Source organism: Perissodus microlepis, chromosome 10 (genome assembly GCF_051167445.1).
Source record: "Perissodus microlepis isolate ML-2025 ecotype Zambia chromosome 10, ASM5116744v1, whole genome shotgun sequence".
Taxonomy (NCBI): domain Eukaryota; kingdom Metazoa; phylum Chordata; class Actinopteri; order Cichliformes; family Cichlidae; genus Perissodus; species Perissodus microlepis.
Window position 1 is genome coordinate 2227172 of NC_140470.1, and position 21571 is coordinate 2248742.

General features: G+C 43.0%; 1 protein-coding gene across 2 annotated transcripts; it reads right to left on the reverse strand.

Annotated features, from left to right (window-relative positions):
* Positions 1 to 1050: 1050 nt before the first annotated feature.
* On the reverse strand, positions 1051 to 21185 carry map6a (microtubule-associated protein 6a). 2 transcript variants are annotated; one of them, XM_084941448.1, is made up of 5 exons: positions 19860 to 21185; positions 7062 to 7275; positions 6692 to 6906; positions 3358 to 3468; positions 1051 to 1613 (listed from the first exon to the last, which is right to left on the reverse strand). In XM_084941448.1, exons 1-5 carry the CDS (start codon positions 20573 to 20575, stop codon positions 1466 to 1468), a joined length of 1404 nt encoding a protein of 467 aa, XP_084797574.1. In that variant the 5' UTR covers positions 20576 to 21185; the 3' UTR covers positions 1051 to 1465. The 2 variants fall into 2 exon arrangements, with proteins under 2 accessions (XP_084797574.1, XP_084797575.1); XM_084941449.1 differs by lacking the exon at positions 3358 to 3468 and having other exon boundaries at positions 19860 to 21184.
* Positions 21186 to 21571: the final 386 nt, after the last annotated feature.

Here is a 21571-nt window from a genome sequence, read left to right on the forward strand (position 1 = left end):
ACTGAAACAGGATCTGAAAGCTGGCATTTAATGCCCGGTCAGATCTAGTTCAGTCTAATCTAATTCTTTGATCAGATAGTTCCGGGTTTAATTGAATATAATTGGAATTTTAGACCACTTTGTCCTCTTGCACATCACCATCAATGTAGGTATCTTTGTACAGCACTTAGGCACAATAGATCGTTCAAAGCAAGTAAAAAGGAAGAAAAGAAAAATCCATGGAGGTAACATAGCAAACCTTTTGATTTTCCACACACAGTAAATACCTTCAAGGCTCTTTACAAAAGAGGCTATTTTAGACATCTTTGAGTTCTTGATAGAGTGTATCATCAAGCACTCACATGGGATTTTCAGGTGTGTTCTGCCAGTTGTCTTCTTGATCTTCTAACCTCAGCAGAAGTCTGGTACCAAACCTAAGAGACTCTAATCATCACACCCTGATGATCATATTCCTCTTTAACACAACAGAAATCCACCAACGTAAGAAAACAGTTGGGAGACTCAAACTGTGAACAAAATCAAGCTAAGAGGAACAAATGGGTAGCAGCTGGCTGTTTTAGGAGAAAAGGGAAATAAACTATATGTGTGTCTCATATCGTACTTCAGATAAAAATAAGAGGAAGCAGCCTTTACAGCTGTGCCATCAGACCACCTGCACCTCCATCTGATTTATGAATCTGCGTCTTTATAAATGTAGCTGTGTAATTAGGAAAGACAACAGCAGTAGTGGGTCTAAAGTGTGCTTCTTGCACATTGCACTCAAGTTCAGTATCAGTAGAAAACCAAGTTTATTATTAACTGACGTATAGATTAAAATGTAAAGTGTGCGCTGTATAATAAAATGTTGCTGTTTTAAAAAAAGACTATGATTTTGAAATCTGCACAAATATGTTTGTTTTTTCACTTTGAAATTCATTTATTAATTCAACTTTGTGCCTTTATTATCTGCTGCAGCCTTGTGGTCCCAAGGCCTCATTTCAGATCCAAGTGTCCTTGCTTACATGCTGCACACTTCTTTACTTCAGATCTTCTAATGCAATAAAGCCCATCTGCAAGTTCTGCTGATTTATTTACACTAAAACCCATCAATATACAGTACAGTATTTTGTAGCTGTTGAGCACTTTATGGTGTGGTATTGATACTAATAGACTGACATAAAACAAAATGCATGAAACCAAAATATTGATAATATTGATAATATTAATAATAATAATAATAATGTAGCACCTTTGCAATAATGCCGTGGGTCAAACAGCTGGAACCTCTGAAGCTGTTTAAAACATGCGTGGCTCAATTAGGTGGAAATCCTCCTGGATAGCAATGTATTTTTATTTGTATTAATAGATTTTTTTGTTGTTTGGTGAGATTCACCTCTTTCTTTCTAGTCCAACTTAAATACTAGATATTTACAGTACAGAGCAGCAGTCTCTGCATAAAGATGTATCTGCCTCAGTCCTGGCAGAATTACTCAGTCTGGTTCATATCTAGGGCAAAGCGTACGATGCCGCCACCTCTCCGAGGTCCGGGTCTATCCAGCGGTGGTTGTGGTTCTCCTCCAGCAGCATCCTGGGAATGATGATTACTGGGTCGGAGAACCTCGTCTTTAGCATCTCTAGGAGGCAGCACATGGTTAAGATGGCAGAGAAGGAGACAGAAAGAGACACATGATGAAGCATTTCTCTAGGGCCAAGCACAAGAAGGTAATGGGCTGAGCTGAGCACCCTGTGACCGCTCATTTCAGAGAATATCTGGGAAAGATTTAGCAACACCGCAGGCTTCCTTTCTTCTTTCTTTGCTTCCCACAATTTATTACATAAAAAACCAAAGGATAAATAAAAGTTGGGAAAGCTGCTTTGCATCTCAGTCAATACAAGTTACTTTTTACAATCAGTACAGGGTGGGCCATTTATATGGATACACCGTAATAACATGGGAATGGTTGGTGATATTAAAGTCCTGTTTGTGGCACATTAGTATACGTGAGGGGGCAAACTCCTCAAGATGGGTGGTGACCATGGTGGCCATTTAGAAGTCGGCCATCTTGGATACAACTTTTGTGCTGCCCATTGACTTTTATCTTTGGGGTCATCTGAAGGCAATTGTCTATGGTGTGAAGATACGAGATGTGCAGCACCTGAAACTACGGATACTGGATGCCTGTGCTGGCATTTCTCCTGCGGTGTTGCTATCAGTGTGTGAAGAGTGGGAGAAGAGGGTTGCATTGACAATCCAACACAATGGGCAGCACATTGAACACATTTTATAAGTGGTCAGAAACTCATGAAAGAATAAAGTTACGTTGAAACCAAGCACACCATTGTTTTTCTTCTGACATTACCAATAAGTTTGATGTGTCACATGGCCCTCTTCCTATTGAAAAAACAAAAGTTGTATCCAAGATGGCCGACTTCTAAATGGCCACCATGGTCACCACCCATCTTGAGGAGTTTGCCCCCTCACGTATACTAATGTGCCACAAACAGGACTTTAATATCACCAACCATTCCCATGTTATTACGGTGTATCCATATAAATAGCCCACCCTGTACTTTGACCCATTCGCTTAGTCGCAGCGCTATCACGATTTCCAGGATGCCAAGAGTACAATGAGGGTCTCGGGGTGTTCTTTGAAAGAAAGGCTACAAAATGCAGTAGACGATGGAAAAAATCCAAATCACAAATTAGATCATAAGCATGCACCTAGAGCTCCTGTCATAACTGATCAAAGCAGTGTCGCTTCCCTCATTCCATCCATACTTACCGCTCATCTCACACCCATGCTAACGCTCGTCACAGTCTAGTGCAAAGCCTGGGCCAAATTACTGAACACAAACTCAGATTGCAGGTCCAACAGAAAACAGTGGCAGCATGCTTTAAAGAAAGAAAAGTCCACATGAGATGGATTTGTTACAGTTTTGCATGTGACTACAGTGCATGAGTGACCTGCCTCGCACATGACTGGGGTCATACCTGAGCCGCTAATTCAACTAGTCAGTCATGCAATTTAACCGTGGGGAGTGGGTGCATTCCGCCAGCTCGATCGGGACTAGTCGCTCACGACTGGACTAAAACCCAAGGCCTCCTTAAGAAAAGCCACCTTAAGGAACCTTAAATGTAGGATGTGACAGCAGGCAGGCAAACGTCCCCCTCTAACCCACCTCCCCCCTTACTCTAGTGTCCATATGGAAGAGAAATACAGTGGGGAGTAGACCAGAGATAATGTGGTGGTTCACCAGAAAAAAAACAAAAGTGTGCCACTGTAATAGAAAACAAAAGTAAATGACAACTCCATGAGCAAGTATGAATGACAATGAGTGGCAATTCTGTGTCTATGTCTTCTTGTTGCTGTTGATTACCTGGGATTGGGAAGTGCACAGCCCCACAGGTGTTGCTTTAGAGTCTGCACCCAGCCAATATCTCGGATTGGCTGGCAGAGTTGTATGTAGTGGTACTGTTTTAGCACAACCCTTCAAATGAACCAGAATGTCACTGGTTAGCACAGGACAGATTGGACACAGCATCATCCAAAATGTGACATCCTCAAATAGCATACCCGTGCCACCGGGCTAAAGTATGAGAGAGAACAATGTGAAATGCAACATCGCGCACACGTCTGTGGATTTTTATTTATTTTTTTGGCAAATTCACTAAAAGCTACGAAGCACATGACATCTTGTTCTGGAATAAGTGTCTGGACATCCTCCCTCATGCTTGTTGCTCCATAAATCGCACGAGTTCTAAGAATATATTGAGACACGATGCAAAAATAATATATTCTTCGGTTCTCACGTGACGGCAACATGCAGGAGCGGGGAACGATGTCAGAGCTCGTGCCAGAACACGGCGCAATCTTTGATAAGCATAGAAAGAAAGTTGTGAGAGAAAATTCTCTTCCATGTGGATTTAAAAAAAATCTCGATATATTTTTTCAGAAATGTTGTTTGTCACAAAGACAAAGACTTGGACAGGAAGAAACACTGACAGATACCTGCAACCGGTAATTTTTCATGGTTCTTCTTAACAAAAAGAAGCAAAGAAGACACTGCTTTTTCTGCTTTTTTGGTTTTTGTTTGCATTTATTTGTAATGTTTCATTAAATATGAGCAAGCAGATAGAAACACAAGCACATCACAACTTTTTTTTCTTTTTTTTGTCCAAGACATCACTTTCTTTACCATACTTTCTATCCTTATTTGCCTAAAAATCATAAAGATAGCACCGGGTGTGTGGTGTGCTAAGCACTGTTTACATTTTACTGCCCCTACAAGCCCCCCCACCCCACCCCCACCCCACCCGTGTTACATGACAAACCGACCCCAACCAAAGGCTGCAAAATGTTAAATGAGTCAGGCCTTTATCCCTGATGGAGCGAGTGCTCAGCTTGTGTAGATGTGATGCAGCGGTGATGGTAAGAGTTGCTGCTGTCTCAGACACCACAGCAAACAGAGAAGGGACTGTCCATCATTCAGAATGGAGAGAAAGATGCATGAAAACAGAGGTGTGTGTAGGGTGGAGCACAAAGATAACAAGACTGTCTTCTAATGCAAAACAATGTGTCGCTATGTACACTAGGATAAAGCAGCTGATACTTTACAGTAAGTGCAGAATTGGACTCAGCCAGCATGTATCCCTGCTATAAACTAGTAGTAAATATAAGTTATATACACACAACTTTTCACAGACAAACAGTGTGAAACTTTCCTCGTGTTCTCTTTTGTTCAGCATCTTGCTGAAGGTATCCGATTTTCTCTGCACTACCATGTTCACTTTGAAGACAAAGAGAATCAACATTTTAATAAATAAACTCAGTGATTGAAGTAAAACGCGGGATTCAGAAACAGAGAGCGATGAACGATGGGATCCAGCAGACACATCGCTGTGCCTCTAATATCAGGAAAAAAGTATTTATAAGCACAAAGAAAATCAGATGCAAAGTCAGTTAAGGGAACTTTAAAAAATTGCAGTGAGACGGTTGTTCTTTCTTTCAGATCTGTGCCTCAGCCGTACAGAATGCTCCTTTAAGGTGCAGCATGAGATGTCTGCTGTCAGCCAGCTGCAGTTTATAGTCTGCAGAGTGCATAAAAAATCCAAAAGCAGATGCACAACATGCACCTTCACACTGGGGATTTATGCTCCAGCAGGAAATCTACACCATAACCTACGGCGTAACTGACGTGGACCTCCATAGTAATGGAACTACATGTTTTTCGCTGCAATTTTTTTACATTTATTAGTGAGAGATAAACAATCACAGTCTCATATAGCATCAGTATAAGGACTCACAAATGTCAGCAGACACATGGGGGAAAATTACAGAAACTACAGGCTACCTACTGGGGTGAGGTAATTTGAAAAGAAGTGGAAAAACTCGGGGGACAAATATGTTTGGCCCCAAAAATAACAAATGAGAACAAAGAGCAGCGTTTTATTTTGCTTCTGCTTTCTGCCACCGCATGTAAAACACCAGGACACGACCACGTGGCACATGGTTAACACACAACGCAGCAGCACAAGCATAAATGAAGTCGGCCACTTATGTAGGTTACATCAGAGGCTCTACAAAGAAGTCTAAATCAGACAGCACAGGGACCAGACCTGTTAGTAAAGACAGTGTTGGGGTGATTACACTGAACTATGGTCAGTGAGACTGACAGCTCTCGGCACTTGGCGAGAACGATAACAAGCACAACATCTCCCAGTTTCACTGAACTCATCTCTCTCTGATTCTGAGAACCGACGTCACTACTCCCCGTCTTTATGTCTTTATGCCTGCATGACAATGTTATCTAGTTCAGGGGGAATACTCGAGTGCTCTGCAGACTGACTGGTGTTTAATGCACAATCAGTTTAGTGTGACCTAGATGGTTTGTTGGCTACGAACGGTGCGTTACGAAATGACATGAGCCTCACGCGAGGGGAGAAAAATGCTCAGGTGTTTTTCTTTAGATGAATTATAAAAAGCCGTACAACAGAATTTAGTTCAGAAAGAGACACTGATTACAAATCACATTTGGCAAAGCTGATATTGCTCAACACAGACTCTGAGCATGTGAACAGAGAACAGCAGCAAAGATAACAGAGCAGGTATCAGACGCTCATCATGATAAACCAAGCGGGACATTTATCAAAGATTTCAGACTTGCTGCTCATTTTTGTGCGTGTCCAAAGTGCCAATCTGATTCATTTTTTCTCAAAAAAAAAAAAAAAACCCACAAAGGAGGGAAGAAACAAATCCTTGATAAATTCAACAATGCAATCTGCTCGGCTGATCAAAGCCAGCCGCCAGAATTGCTTGTCGCTGGGCCTGTGCATTCAGCGATTGGCTAGCCAGGCAGCCAGTAGCCATGGCAACCTGGAGATGGAGGCAAGCAGAGTGGGGGTGGTGGGTGGCATCGAATAGGCTGAGTGAGGGGAGAGGATGCTCACGCCCACTCTGAAGCAATGTGGCATAGCGTGATACAGGAGGAGCAATGGCGTGGCATGATCACAGCGCAACATCTTATTCTAATGTTACTGTAACAGTGTGGCCTGGAGGTAGTGACAGAGCACTGAGGAAGAGGATGAGAAAGAGGCTTGGGGAGGAAGGAGAGACAGATGAGAACCGATGTGAGAATCAATTTTGCAGCCTCTGTGTTCGTTTCTCCCCGAAAATAAGAAAGAAAAGGAGAAGTAGTGCTAAATGATTTTTACTCTTTTGCCTCAGCCAGTTTGTTGTTCATCTCTTTACTTTTCTCCTTGTCCCCCACCGAAGGCCGGTTCTCGGGCTGGTTCTCTGAGGTCGCCTTCTTGGAGCCCCTCAGCACAGTGCTCTGCTTATCTTTGGGTTTCTTCGCTGGCTTGCTCTGGCCTGCTGCTGTGGCTCCAGACTTTTTGGATTTAGAGCGAGGGAGACTATACCTGTCAACCTAAGGATGGTGGATAGTGGAAAAGAGAATCCTGAGCTGACATGCCTCAGTGGTGTGCAATGAGATGATCATGGTAAGGATTGCACATCAACATCACAGGTCTCATTTCTATCACGAGATTTATTTGAACCAAAGTTTGGCAGGTGTGCTCTCACCTGTTTGCCGGGGTCTATGTAAGGCTCACTGTACAAACTGCGTATCCTCCTCCTCTCCACGGCCTTGTTGTCAGCAGGCTGCAGCGGGAACTGGGCCTTGAAGGTCGCGCTGTAGCTGGTTTCCAAGCTCGTCTTTTCATCCGGTGGCAGGTACTGGGACTTGGCCCGTATCATCTTTACTGGCTTCACGTCTCTGTACGCTTTGAATTCAGTTCTGTGGAGAAAAACAGGAAATAAGCTGGTGCTCATTTTTACTAATCCTGCAAAATCTACAGTGTAAGATGGCACTGTTCAGTATTGGAAGTTGGATGATAAATATTGACCTGTGCATCTAAGCTGTGGAGTTCAAATGTGCTTTTAGAGGACAAGGTCAAAGCCCACATGCGGAGTATGAGCACACTGTTAACCAAATGAATCAAAGCACTCGACCACCTCCAACTTATTATCAGTAAGCAGCAGAGAGAGCACCTGCTGGACGTCCAAACTGTTGTTGGAGACATTAATAAGGTATGTTTGAGATCTCTACTTCCTAAATTTCCCCAACATGCTAACGTGTCCAACCAGGGGGGACAGGACACTGGACCATGTGTGCAGTAACATCAAGCATGCCTATAAATATGCCTTCCCCTGCCTGGGACAATCTGACCACCTCTCCCTGCTCCTCATCTCTGCCAACACCCCCCTCAGGAAACAAACCCTTCAAGAACCCGGGTCATTAAAGATGATGGTCTCCTCCAGCTACAGGACTGTTTCATTAAGCGCTCTGTAGAGAGTGTGTCAATGACTAAAACCAACCTAAAACCCTGGATGATGAGTGAAGTACAGGCTCTGATCAGAACTCGTAACTTAGCCTTCAGGCTGAGAGACAGTTCTGCCAGAGCCAACCTGACGAAGGGCATCAAAGCGGCCAAGACGAGGAGGATAGAGGGCTTCCTCACTGATAACAGCCCCCGCAAGGTGTGGAGAGACATCCAAGCCCTCACCAACTACAAAGGCCAGAGCCCCCACCCGTTTGCTTACAGGGTAAATCGGTCGACAGAGGATGCCGTCACCATCAACCTTCACAGAGCGCTGAGCCATCTGGAGAACAGGAAGAGCTGAGTGATGATGTTCTTGCTGGACTATAGCTCACACCCCCTGCCACCTGCTCGAGGATCAAAGACTTCCAAACCAGTCAAATGATCACTGCAGCATTATGAGAGTCGAAAAACTCTCTAAATTCTTTCATCTTTAGTAAAATGATCAGTGTTGCTGCTTTACCAGGTGTAACAATGAAGTTTAACATCCAGGCATCCATGAAAACAGGATTTATTACATTTAATGGAGTTAGAAGTTAGCAGGAAGTTAGCTCGCTAGCTTCCATCTAAATATAGGCTATCTGTCTGAGGGATTTCTGAAACAAATTCAAACGTACAGCTCTGCTGTCACTTCCAACATAAATGAAGACAGAAAACTAAACAGCAGTGACGTTTGTAGGGTTACTGAAGTTGGACTAGCTGGTATATAATGATGTGCTACGTGATCGCTAGCTACACAGCTATGTTAGCATAGCATAAACACAGTGAAGCTGGAGGATGAACGCTAACTTTTTTCCACTCGATAAAAGTTAGCGTGAGGGTTCCTGATGGTTAGGGACAAATGCAATCGCATGGCAGGATGCTGTAAACGGACCAAACTTCAGTCAGGAGAACAACTGAGATAATCCATCCACAACACGAGGTTAGTCGCTCATATACTGCTGCATGGGCTGGAGTTACATCGTAAGGATTTAAAACTGAGGTTTAAAATGAACAGTGGTAACAAAAAGTGAGAGAGGCTGACAATGATCACTGACTGTTTTTAGGGGCTTGTTGAGATTAAATAGAACAAGATACAAAACATTAATATATGTCAAAAACAACACAACAGCCTTACTAAACGCAGAGTAGTTTGGGCCCAGAAGCAGGATTCATCACGTCATCACTAAAGACCGGATTCTCTTGTATTCTATTCCAGCGGTCCCCAACCCCCGGGCCTCGGACCGGTACCGGTCCGTGAGTCGTTTGGTACCGGGCCGCGAGAGTTGAGGTTCAGGTGTGAAATGTATGGTTTTCAGGGTTTTTATCGGTTTTCAGCGTTATTTTGTTATCGTTTTGATCGTTAACTCGGTTTTCCTGGGTCTTTTCACGTGTGTTATGAATAAATCTTCTTTTTTTCGGTACCGGTACTAGTTTTATTTTGTTGTATTTGTTGTATTTATCCGCGACACATTAAAGGCCGGTCCGTGAAAATATTGTCGGACATAAACCGGTCCGTGGCGCAAAAAAGGTTGGAGACCGCTGCTCTATTCTATGTGCTTATTGTGCATCTTTATAATACAATGGCCATCGAAAGGTTCAGCCTTGAGTCAAAGTGAGCATTTGTGCCAAATTTAAAGAAATGAACTGAAGGTCCTGAGATATGTTGTCACAGGATGGCCAAAAATGTGTGAGATCAGAGTAATCCTGACCTTACACATGATCTCACCAAAATCATTTCATGATGAGTCCGAGCAGCTGTGTTTAACTAAAGCTGAAAGAAAAATCCCATTTGTGTGGACCTTTGTGCCATTGTGGTGGTTGTTTAACGATCAACACTATTAGAATCTGCATAGTTTTGCTGTTACTAACTTTAGCAATGCTTGTGTAGAGAAAAACTGTAACGAGTGGTGCATTACTACTGAAGAGCAGAGAATGTCAGAGGTAGTGCAGGTGGGAGGAGGTCTGCACCACAATTTGATGGTGTGATATCCTGTAGTCCTCCTCACACAGCATTTCTGAAGAAGGTCAGCAGTATGGCATTCCTTCAGTGCAGGCTGGCCTGCAGCATGTGCTCTGTATCACTGACATTTAAAAATGTATGGCTAGCATGATCCACACAGTGTCTGGATATGAGCTGTGTATTAAAGGCATTTATTTTACATCACCTTGCACAGCTCCATCGCTCCTGTTTTAATCACACTGTATTTTTCTCTGCAGCGCGTTGTGTTCTTTTAACATTAGTAGTCCATCCATGCATGCACCAAGCTTGCTTTTACAAACGCTAGTGAAAGACTGAGTCATTCTAAAGAGCTCGTTGGATTTAGGGTCCACAGTCCACCATCAGCTGTATACTCAATATTACTGCAAAGTGAAGTGTTTAGGAACCACAGCAACTCAGACCATGTGAGGTTACAGCATGAAGGTCACAGAGTGCTGAGGTACATAATGCATAAACGTCACAGACAACGCCGAACCTGCTCTGGAAATAACATCAGCATAAAAACTGTGCACCAGGAGCCTCGTGCCATTTGGTTTCCATGGCTCAGCAGCTCCTGTAGGTGCAATCTGTAGGCAGCCCAGTATTTTCGCCCACATAGTGTCTATTGTTTGAACACAGGTTTGCTCTTCAGCTACTTAAACATTTTTTTAGAAAAAGATTTCTAAACAAATTTGATTTTAAAAGTTTTAGTAATCTGGATGAAAACACATGTTTATGTTCTTAAGATTCAAGCTCTTCACGTGGTGTTTTGCAGCAAAATGCTGAAATCAGGTAGCTAATTACAAAGCTCTTGTTTTTAGAGCAGCAAAATGAAACCATCATTAGTCGTCCTGTCATGGTCTGTGTGCAGGCAGGAAGGAAAGGACCCAAAAGCAGAGGTAAAACTTAAACTCAAAACAGCAGCTTTATTGCTGGACACTAGGAGAACTTAACTAAACTTGAGGCCACAAACACAAACACAAACACAAACACAAACACAAACACAAACACAAACACAAACACAAACACAAACACAAACTAGGCACGCAGACTACACAGACGGGTATGAGGGAGACCACAACACTGGAAAAGAGAAACACAGGGCTTAAATACACTGAGGGATAACGAGGGGAATGAGACACAGAAGGAGAGCACAGCTGGGAGTAATTAGGCAGGATGAGTCAAAGGAAAGCAAAACTAGAAACACTGACATGAGACACGGACCTTCAAAGTAAAACAGGAAACATAAAGAGACACAGACATGACAACATGAACTTGACAACCTGAAATCACAGACAAGAAACACATGAGATGTAAGTGAAACATAACTAGATTAAACTTGAGGCAACTAAATAATGAGCCGAGAACTTAACACCATCTTCAAAATACAACAAAAGAGATCAAAAACCAAATGAACGTGCTGGGTCACAGACCGAGCCCCCGGCACGTCCTCCACGTCACAAACACCGCACTTAAATTACTTAAAGCACAAATAAGAAACATCCATCCATCCATCCATTCGCTTCCGCTTATCCTTTTCAGGGTCGCGGGGGGCGCTGGAGCCTATCCCAGCTGTCACAGGGCGAAAGGCGGGGTACACCCTGGACAGGTCGCCAGTCTGTCGCAGGGCCAAATAAGAAACATCACCTGCAAATTAGTTTTACAGATAAATAAATTATACTCCAGACAGAAACAATGTTTCTGTTAAACACTGTAAAACTGTTATTCTGCCAAGTGTCACAGCGCAACGGGACAGTTCAAATTCAAATTTTATTTGTCACACACACAACCATACACAGTATGACATGAGGTGAAATGCTTGTAGCTGTGCAATGCAATGCCCGACCATTAAATGACAGTGGTTTTACAGTATTTTTTTGTAAATACTGTAAAACCACTGTCTACAAATTGAGTATATCATAATCTCCTGTTAATCTAAGCTTAAACTAGCTGTCAGACACTAAAAGTAGTCTATTAAACAAAACCAAAGTGAAATGTCACACTGTGAAATGTGAAAAGTAAGCTATACTGTACAAAGGCTGGTGACAGTGACATGGCTGCTGAATACAAATATCCTTTCTTCACATGGTGCAGAGAGGAGGTGGAAACCACACACAGAGCCATTACATAACCACCAAAGTCCACTCAGTGCTCGACGGGGCCCAAGGAGCCACGATGCAAAGACAGGTTATACAACAATGTCTAAGGCCAAGGATATAAAGCACCCGCATGACCTCACAGGCCGTGCGCGTATGTGACAGAAAGATGGAGAAAGAGACAGATTGTGAGTGCAGACAGGGTTCACAGTGTGAAACACCGGCCTGCACTGTAGCATCGCTGCTACTAGTCAACATATGACTGGGTAACAATAAAGCCTGTGTCTCCAAGGTCGATGTGTACTTGGTACTTGTTCAAAAAAACAGACAATGTTCAAAACACTTTCCTGTCATATCATGAAGCTAAACTCTGTATTTATAAACAAACCAAAACAAAAATATTTTTACAAAAAACATGAAAACATAGCAATGTGATGTTCATATGCGCTCAGCGCCTCTGGACATAGTTATTGGTCTGCATTTTACTGAGCAACAATACCTGATATATGGCAGAATGGCTCTGTTTTAGCACCCCTCATATAAACCATTTAATAGTGGAGAGCATATCTATGTACAGAGCAGGTGTTAATGACAGTAAATATGACTCTGATTAAATCAGGGGGAAGTTGAGGTGAAGCAGGTGTGCAGCACCTGTGGCGAGGCTAAAGCAGTTTAAATACAATGCTCTATATGAGCTTTACTTTACGACTCAGCAGATTCAGTTCAATTTTATTTATATAGCACCAAATCACAACAACAGTCGCCTCAAGGAGCTTTATATTGTAAGGTAGACCCTACAATAATACCAACACTCCCGAGGTGTAATATTTTACGTTAGGTGACACATCGTCAACATGTTACGCTTGTTTTTCCTATTTAAAAAAAGCCATTAGGGCATTCATGTGACTGTAATAAAGTAATCTTTGCAAAATAGTTTTTAGCATTAACCCCTTAGTCCAACAGATAACTTAAATTTACAGGTGAAATCGTGAGGAAAAAAAATGTAGCCACTCGATTCTCATCTTCAGACATCAGTGGATTAAAAAGTCGTATCTCATAGAAATTGTGATTTTATTAACTAACGTCAAAGCTAGTCTGCACCTGACGATAAAAGATCCAAATTTAAACACCCCCTTCTGATGAAAGTGAATTCAGTTATTGGTGACTAAAGGTTGTGCACTGCTGTACGTAGGCTGGACCGCCTAGAATCACATGTACATGAGGAAAAGAAGAGCTGTGCATTTATTTTGTGATGTTCATGGCGAGACTCCTGCGAGAAGAAGGGGAAACGTGGTGAGGAAACTCCTGCAAGGCCGACATGATGCCTTCAAGTGGTTTTTGACATCCAAACAACACTTTCAAAATCAAAAAAAGGCAGGAACCACAGGAGAACCTGCAGCTTCTGCTCGGAAAGTGGTTTAAATAATAAATACAGGTATAATTTATTAAAGGGCTTTTTGTGGTTCTTTGTGGCTGAACACAGCTCTTGGTTGGTAGTTCATTACCACACCGACTGCAGACGGCCCATGCACCTACAGAGAGTTCCTGTATCCTGGTGGAGGCAAGTTTGTGGTACGTCTGTGGTTACTGTTGCTTGTGCTGTTGTTGGTGCGTCAGCAGCCCTGGAGAAGAGCTGAAGTGAAACGGAGAGTTAAAAACAACAACAAGTGTCCACCACAGTCACTGTCTGTGCTTTTCATGCTGTATTTCTGATTCACGATGTTTCTTCATGCTTTTTCTGTTCCTGGTGAACTCCAGAACGGAAGAAGGGTCACTCCCCTACTTGTTATGGCCAACTTGTCAAGCAATCAGCTTTTCAAGTGCACACAGCCAAGCTACATGCTGTGAGGGTGTTGGAGGAATGCATGGAAGCATGCATGCACAGGTTGCATCTCTGTAGACAAATATCCAAGCATACAGAGACAACAGAAGTAAAGCTGCTCTGGACGGCTCACTCTGCTGACCCGCCGTGACTGAGAGGATGTGCGGAGAAAGCCCTCGTCACAATGGCCAAACGCTGGCACCGACCGTGGTGGAACCGCGCCAAGGTACAGTACTGCTGAGCTTCATGCAAATCTGCCCGTACGTGGAGAGCACAATTCCGACCTCTCACAGCGGGAGAGTCATCAGAAAAATGCTTTCAAACAAACGGCTGCAAATTTCTGCACCGTGGAATCAAACAGTGCTCAGCTATATTAAAAAAGCATGATGAGGTGTTACTGGCAGGCCAGAGAGAACAGGGCACAGGCCAAGGCCAAGAATAACGGTTTATATGTACAAAGACTGAAGGTTTGGATGGAGGAGTAGAATGAGGTGAGCAGGGGGGAGATAAGGGTTTGGATCTTCTATTGAAATCTGAAATCCCGAGGATGCTGTTTCACTGCTTCCTCTGAAAATGGGTTGCAGTTTTTATTTAGTATATGTGTGACAGCCATGAGAAGAACTGCTCTATGCATCTGTCCACTCAAATCACAATCACAATGAATCCTAACACGCCCAGAGGTTATTACAGTTGAGTAATTAATTACTAAATGAGTAGAAAATAAATCTCCAGCAACCCAATTTTGATGTGTTAATCTTGAACTTCCCTGTATTGATGCAGCATGTCATGGACCTTTGCTCCACCTTGTTCTGTAAGCTGTAAGTACATTTGCCCACTGAGACTGCTAAGCCTAATTTATGTGCAGTTGTCACTGATGGACATCCTGACTCCTGATTTTACAGCAGCACTGGCCATACATCAAGACCTGGCTGCTTTCTGCCAGAGTAATCCAGGGAAATTGACCTTCCCACGCACCACAGCTCCACTTCCTCACCGTGTGTCTTGGCGTGTCAGTGAGTGCAACGGCGGCTGTATGTTAACACATCCTACGTCCTCTGGGACCAGTTGGCTCCCTCTCAATCTTACAGCCGTAGCTTCTCAGGGGTCCAGTTGAAACTGTACATCGCAGTCATCAATCACACAGGCGCAGTTTTAAATCTTCACAAAGTGATGCACTAAACTAATGTTGCAAGTTTTTGACTAAAGGCTGGTTTCAGTGTTTAACGTAACCAGTGTTTGGTTCAGGGTTAGGACTAACTGCAATGCTAACTTACATAATTCATTCATACCCAGAATCAAATCTGGGGATATTTCCTTGTACATTCGCTGTAATCAGATATGAAAAAAATCAGATTAGAGTGGTTATATAAGACACCCAGCTTTAGTGGGCAGCACTCTGAACTGACAGTTTAGGATTACATTTGGGCAACAATACTTGGAAATCTGTCACCGCTAAAGAATGCAGCAGTTCAGAAGAAAATCAGTTGCATTTTGGTTGTTCTGTGGACGTGACATGAGAGATAAACTGTCTTTAAGTCTGAACATTACTGTCTTAGAAAACAAGGTTTTTATTTGCCCAGGTGAGAAACAGGAGAGAGGACATGCAAAAGAAGAGGCTCTGCGTTAAGAAATGCGTTGAATGACAGTAACGTGGCGTAAATTCAAATTAAAAATGTACTTCCTCAGTCATCTTTTCTGAACTCGATGAACCTGCTCTACCTGCCTCACTCTCAGCGATGAAACCGCATCGGCGTTCATCTTCTCGACAGCTCTGCCTGATCTGCTCTTTGGATGTCTTTTGTTAGTCGACACAGTCGCACAATGCAACAAACAACGCTGTCAGCATGAAGAGCAGGCTTTGTCTTTTACAGTTTTTGCAAACACTAACCACACAATAACAAAGAGTCTGACAGCAGCCACTGCCTGAAACTCGAGACTTATTTTCATGCATAAAATGACATTTTACACATAATGCGACGAGTTGGCGTTGAAATGACGGTGGGATGGGCTTTGGTTGAAAATGCTGCACCAAGTCGGGGCAAGAAAAGGAAAAACTGTTTCCAATGAAAAGAACTGCAGAAGCCTTGAGCATTTTCCCAGGTGCACTGCAGAAAGAGCGTCTTTGTGTTCGGCACGCTGTCTGGTAAAAATAAAGGTTCAAAAAAATGGCAAGTACCCTCATCAGAAAAGAGCTGAGGGCTTTGTGTTTCATTGGCCCGCAGTGATAGGGAGGGCTGACTTTACACATGATTAGCCAAAGTGACGATTGCAGATGTAACTGATGTTAGTATCTGATTTTAATTATGAATAAGCCAATACTTCTAATAAAACAAGAATACTAAAAGAGTAACAGATGATTCTTTGTATTGCTTATCCTGTATCTAAGGCTCGTGCTAACTTTATATTTTCTAACTCTGTTGTATTGACTTGTACAATTGAGGTTTAGTACAAAACAACACCAGCATGTTTTGATGGCTTAATTGTCTGTTTGGTCAGACTTGAGAGCAAATAATTATGGAAAGCAGCTAAAACATTTCATCCTACTGATGCTGTTTTTTTGCTAAGGCTCACTTCTCTGAATTTTTACTACTGAGGTGCCATTAGCGATGAAGTCAGCTGATTGAAATAAACACTAACGCAGATCCAGCATTACAGTGGATTTATACTTCTATGTTAAATCCACGCTGTAGGTACGCGTAACTCCAAATCCTTCTGAAACCCTACGCTGTAATCTGACATGCACTTCCCCATAAATGTAACGTGAACAAGTTGCCGTCAACACAAGCAGCACAGTTATAAATGCTGACGTCAGCCACTTGTGTAGGCTCCAATGAAGACTCCACATGGAGTCACCACAGAAACATAATTCAGGTATTAGTGCTTGATTTTACCTTTCATATCTGTCCACCAGGGTCTGATTGGGATGGTGAGTACAACATCACCATGACAACTATAAGAGGGATGTCAAACTCCTTTAACCTTATGAGCCACATACCATCTGCTTTGTGTGAAACTCCTTTTCTATTAGTGTAAAGAAGTTTAACTACCGTATGTTCTGCACTATAAGGTGCACTTAAAATCCTTTAATTTTCTCATAAATTGACAGTGCGCCTTATGTATGAATTCTGGTTGTGTTTACTGACCTCGAACCGATTTTATGTGCTACACGGCGCTCAAAAATCTGTCAAAAATGTTTTATTCCGACTTTGGTAAGCTAGGAAGCTGCACCGCTTGATGGATTGTTGGAACATTACAGCTGCTGTAGTCAGGAGCCTCGCAGAGGAATCTGAGTCCTAAACTCCGTCTGCTTCAGGTCCCAAAGTCAAACGAACACTGCGGCATCACTGAGAGTTAAAAACTGTCTAAATTCTTTCATCTTTAATAAAATGATCAGCGTTGCTGCTTTATCAGGTGTAACAATTAAGTTTAACATCCAGGCATCCATGAAAACAGGATTCATTAAATTTAACAGAGTTAGAAGTTAGCAGGAAGTTAGCTCGCTAGCTTCCACCTAAACATGATATAGCATGTTCTGACTGAGAGATTTCTGAAAGAATTCAAACGTACAGCTCTGCTATCACTTCCAACATAAATGAAGACAGAAAACTAAACAGCAGTGACGTTTGTAGGGTTACTGAAGTTGGGCTAGCTGCTATATAATGATGTGCTACGTGATTGCTAGCAAAACAGCTATGTTAGCATAACATAAACACACTGAAGCTGGAGGATGAACGCTAATGTTTATAATCTGGTGCGCCTTATGGTCCGAAAAATACAGTACACATGTTTTCCCTGAGATATCTTAGCATTAGAAAACAAAGTACAATTCCAACAGTATGTCTCAGTTTTTCTGCACAACACAGAAATGCTATTCTAGTAAATGAAAGAAATCTGTTACTACGACTCTCTGGGCTTAAACTGTGAAAATGAATAAATATGTAAAATTACAGGAGAAGTTCTGACAAGTCATTATAAAACAGAAAACGTCCTTTTTTTTGGACCCACTGTAAAAAAATAAATAAATTTCCATAATAATGAGAGGAAGACTTAACAGAAGAACGAGGTCAGGGGTGAGAGGAGGAAGAAGCCTGAGGATTCATCCTCTGGGATATCAGCAAGTTAACAAAATCATTTGGGAAAGCTTGAAAGATGTAATGGATATCATGTTGTTCTCACACATGCAATACGAGCACAACTCAGTAATTCAGTTCTTGATTTAAAGTCACATATTTAACTCTGGAGGAAGTATTTTTGCAAGAGAAAGGGAAACAGCTTTGTGATGTATTCAACCAAGCAATTTTTTTAAATAACAGAAAAGAAGATGGAGCTCTTTACTATGCATTTTAGGAGTTTTTATGAACTGGATACCCACCATGGCATTACATTTTGAAAGTTAAACAGTCTGTTACTCTGTCAAGTAAATGCAAAGGACAATTCCAAGTGTAGCTACATATCTGTCTGACATCATATAAGAACAGCTGTCCATAGTGAATTTTGAAGGTTAAAATTCAGTTTTACATTCATGAAAACTGTAGTTATAAAGCAAAAAACATTCATTGGATTTTATTTGTTCAGCCACATCGCCATGTGTTAAAGGCCTGCTTAAAAACATATCAAGAACTTGAAAACATAATTTGAAGCAAATTTCTTTCAGTGTTTTTGCGCATACACTGTGTGTGTGTGCATGTGTGTGTGTGTGTGTGTGTGTGTGTGTGTGTGTGTGTGTGCATACAATCTGTGGCATTAACCCACAGCTGACCTGCTTTGAGTCTCTACTGGCAGAGGAAGACAGAGAGCCGACTGGGCTTCTGCTTGTCACAGTGCAGCCATTTCCTGCCGTGTGGGGGAAAAGCCCTGGTCTGTACCCTGCTGATGCTCAACAACACAGGCACGCCAGCAAGGCACCAAACAGCTGTAAGGCTCCCTCAGTGATCACACACAGCACCACTCACCTCTGCCAGCAGAGTCACACTTCAGCCAGGCTCCCTCTAAAAGCCCAAACCTGCATCCCGTGACAGCTCTGAGCCAAGACTCCTGATTTAGGAGTATACTGTGAGAGGTGTGTAAGATAACACGAAGAACAGGATGTTCAATATTCTACAAAATCAGTGTATAGCACAGCAGTATCCTCCACAGGACTTGAGTATAACATATATAGAGTATCAGCTGAGGCATGTGTACAGTGGCTTAGACGTGCATGACTTGATGTTCATCCATCCACCAGTCGCCATCATCACCATCCCTCAGGAACATTGCATAGCAGTACAGAGATTAGACTCATAGACATAAACACAACAGCGCTCGACAACAATTCCACCTTGACCTTTCCACTCAGCTTAATTACCTTCAGTGGAGAAAATACAAGTTGACCGCTGTGTAATGCATTTGCATGCTTTGACTGAATTACACTGTGAAACAACTTCTCTGTTAGTCACCCCCAATTAAGCTCTGTGTTCTGATGATTATCACACCTGCAATGCAACCTCAACAAAGCTTCTCATAGAGACCCGTTCAGGAGGGTTTCCTCTGTGGAAAGGCCTCCTGTTCATTTCCCTTTGATTTCAGGTTTGTATCCAGCTGTGCAGCTAATAATGGACTATATAAAAAGGATACATTAGATTCTTTATTCTCTTTGTTTGTTTTGTTTGTGGTGGTGTAAAGGATGGAAAGGTTCCCTCACCTTTGATCCAGAACTGGGTAAATATTGAGGCTCACTTAATTTTTTTTTTGCAAGTCTGCATTTTAAAAGACAAAAATATGAATGCTTGGAGAAAATGGGACAACTCTTGGCTAAAAAATAATGATTAGCAAGGATGCACAATTAGATCAGCTTTTAAATTGTAACTAATTTCACTTTGTGAACATTATTATACCCATAACAACATCTGAACCCCTCCCTTAACAGATATACTTGCAGTTAGCAGTGTATATGTGTGATCACAACTGTCTTTCTGAATTGACTTTATGACAATGATATTTCTTTAATGTCAGCTTTGACCCCTTTGACCCTTCACAGGTCTCTGAGGCCTTCAGCACTCTCTCTCTCTCTCTCTCTCTCACACACACACACACACACACACACACACACACACACACACAGTGACAGGCACTGTATTAACTTACTTGTAGGAGCTGCCGCCTGAAATCTCCTCTTTGATCTGTCTGTTCACGGCGTCCGCCGCCCTCCCTCTGCCCTCTCCATCCCCCTTCAGGACCACTTTCTTCTCCCCCTCCTTCTTGCTGACACGCTTTTTCCTCTCCTGGCCCTGGAGCAGGTCCTTCTCCTGGACCTTGTCGGCTATAGCGCTTTTTTCAACGCCGCTGTCCGCCTCCGCCAGCACCACGTGCTTTTTTGGGTACTTGGACCTAGCCGGTGTGCGATCTTCTCCCGCGGAGGCGCTCGGAGGCGGTTTGGGTATCCAGGGGTGATCGTACCTCTTCGGGATGGGCCAGGGCTTGAAGTCCTTCTGGTACTGGGTCTCACTGTTGAACGGTGTTTCCGGTTCGTGGTACTGGTTCTTGGGCTTACAGCTCGGTTCGGGACGCACTTTCCAGTGCTTAAAGTCCTCGCGCATCACAGAGCTGCACACGCGCTCCTCGGAGACGCACCTTCGCGGCGCGCGTGCAGTCGGAACGGCGCGGCTTTCTGCGCGAGACGGCTGCGTTTCTATAGCAACTCGGGCCTGGGGAGGGTGTAGCTGCGGCTGCAGCTGGATGTGCTGCATCTCGGAGACGTCCGTGTATTTGGAGAAGACCAAAGGCACCGCAATGTCAGCCTTGTCCAGCTGGTTCCAGAAGCGGGCCATGCAGCACGCCCTGCTGATGCAGGGCCACGCCATGGTGAGCCGAGCTCACAGCTCCGCTACAGCACGGTGTCCCGCGGCTCGGACAGGGGGGAGACGTTAGTCCACTCTGTGCTGTCAGTGAACCAAGATGTCCGAGCTTCACGGAGGGATGCGATGCTGTCTTTGACGTTAAATTTGCTTCGTGTGGAAATCCATCGCGCTTTCAGGGAACACAGCTGCAGAACTGAACGACTTTGTTTTGGGGTTTTTCTTTTTCTAACAGACGTCCTCTCCGCGTCTCTGTGTCCTCTGTGTCCGTGCGTCCTGCTACATCACTCCACGGCAGGGCTCTGCAAGCAAACACGGCCCCGCCTGCCCGCTCAGCATCCCAGAGACACTAAACTGAGCCGAGGATGCACTTAGACGTCACGTTAGAGACAATCTAAAGAGGACTTCCGGTGAAACCTGCATTGTAAAAGCTCTTCCACCGTTTCGAAGCAGCGCAAATTGAAATACACCTCAAAGAAAAATAAACATATTAAAGGGATTTACCTTGTGTGTCGATAGGCTCCTATTAATAAACAGAATGTCTGACGGGAGCTACAAACACTGAAACACCGGCTCCCATTGAGACTATTGTGAGTTTCCTGTTAGTGCTGGGCTGATAAACACGCTGAGCTTGACGAACAGTTTGTTTTTACGCACCTGACCTACAGGAGGGTCATCCATCTTTTTATTTTTATTATTTTAGATATCATTTCATTTTCAAATAAATGCTTTGGTTCATTGCATATTTTCAATATTATTTACATGAATGTCAGTAAATATTAAGTCAGGTAATGCTGCAGTTCTATGCATGATTATAAAAGTATAAAAAAACAGACAGTATTGAAGGGAATTTTAAATAAAGGAAGGTTTTTATTGTTTCTTTCTCATATTATTTAAAATAAAGCCATCACAGCACTCATTAAATAGGCCAGTGATTCATGCAAAGTCTCCTCTGTGACAGAGCATATCGTCATTTGCAGATTGTGCCAACAACAGCAGAAT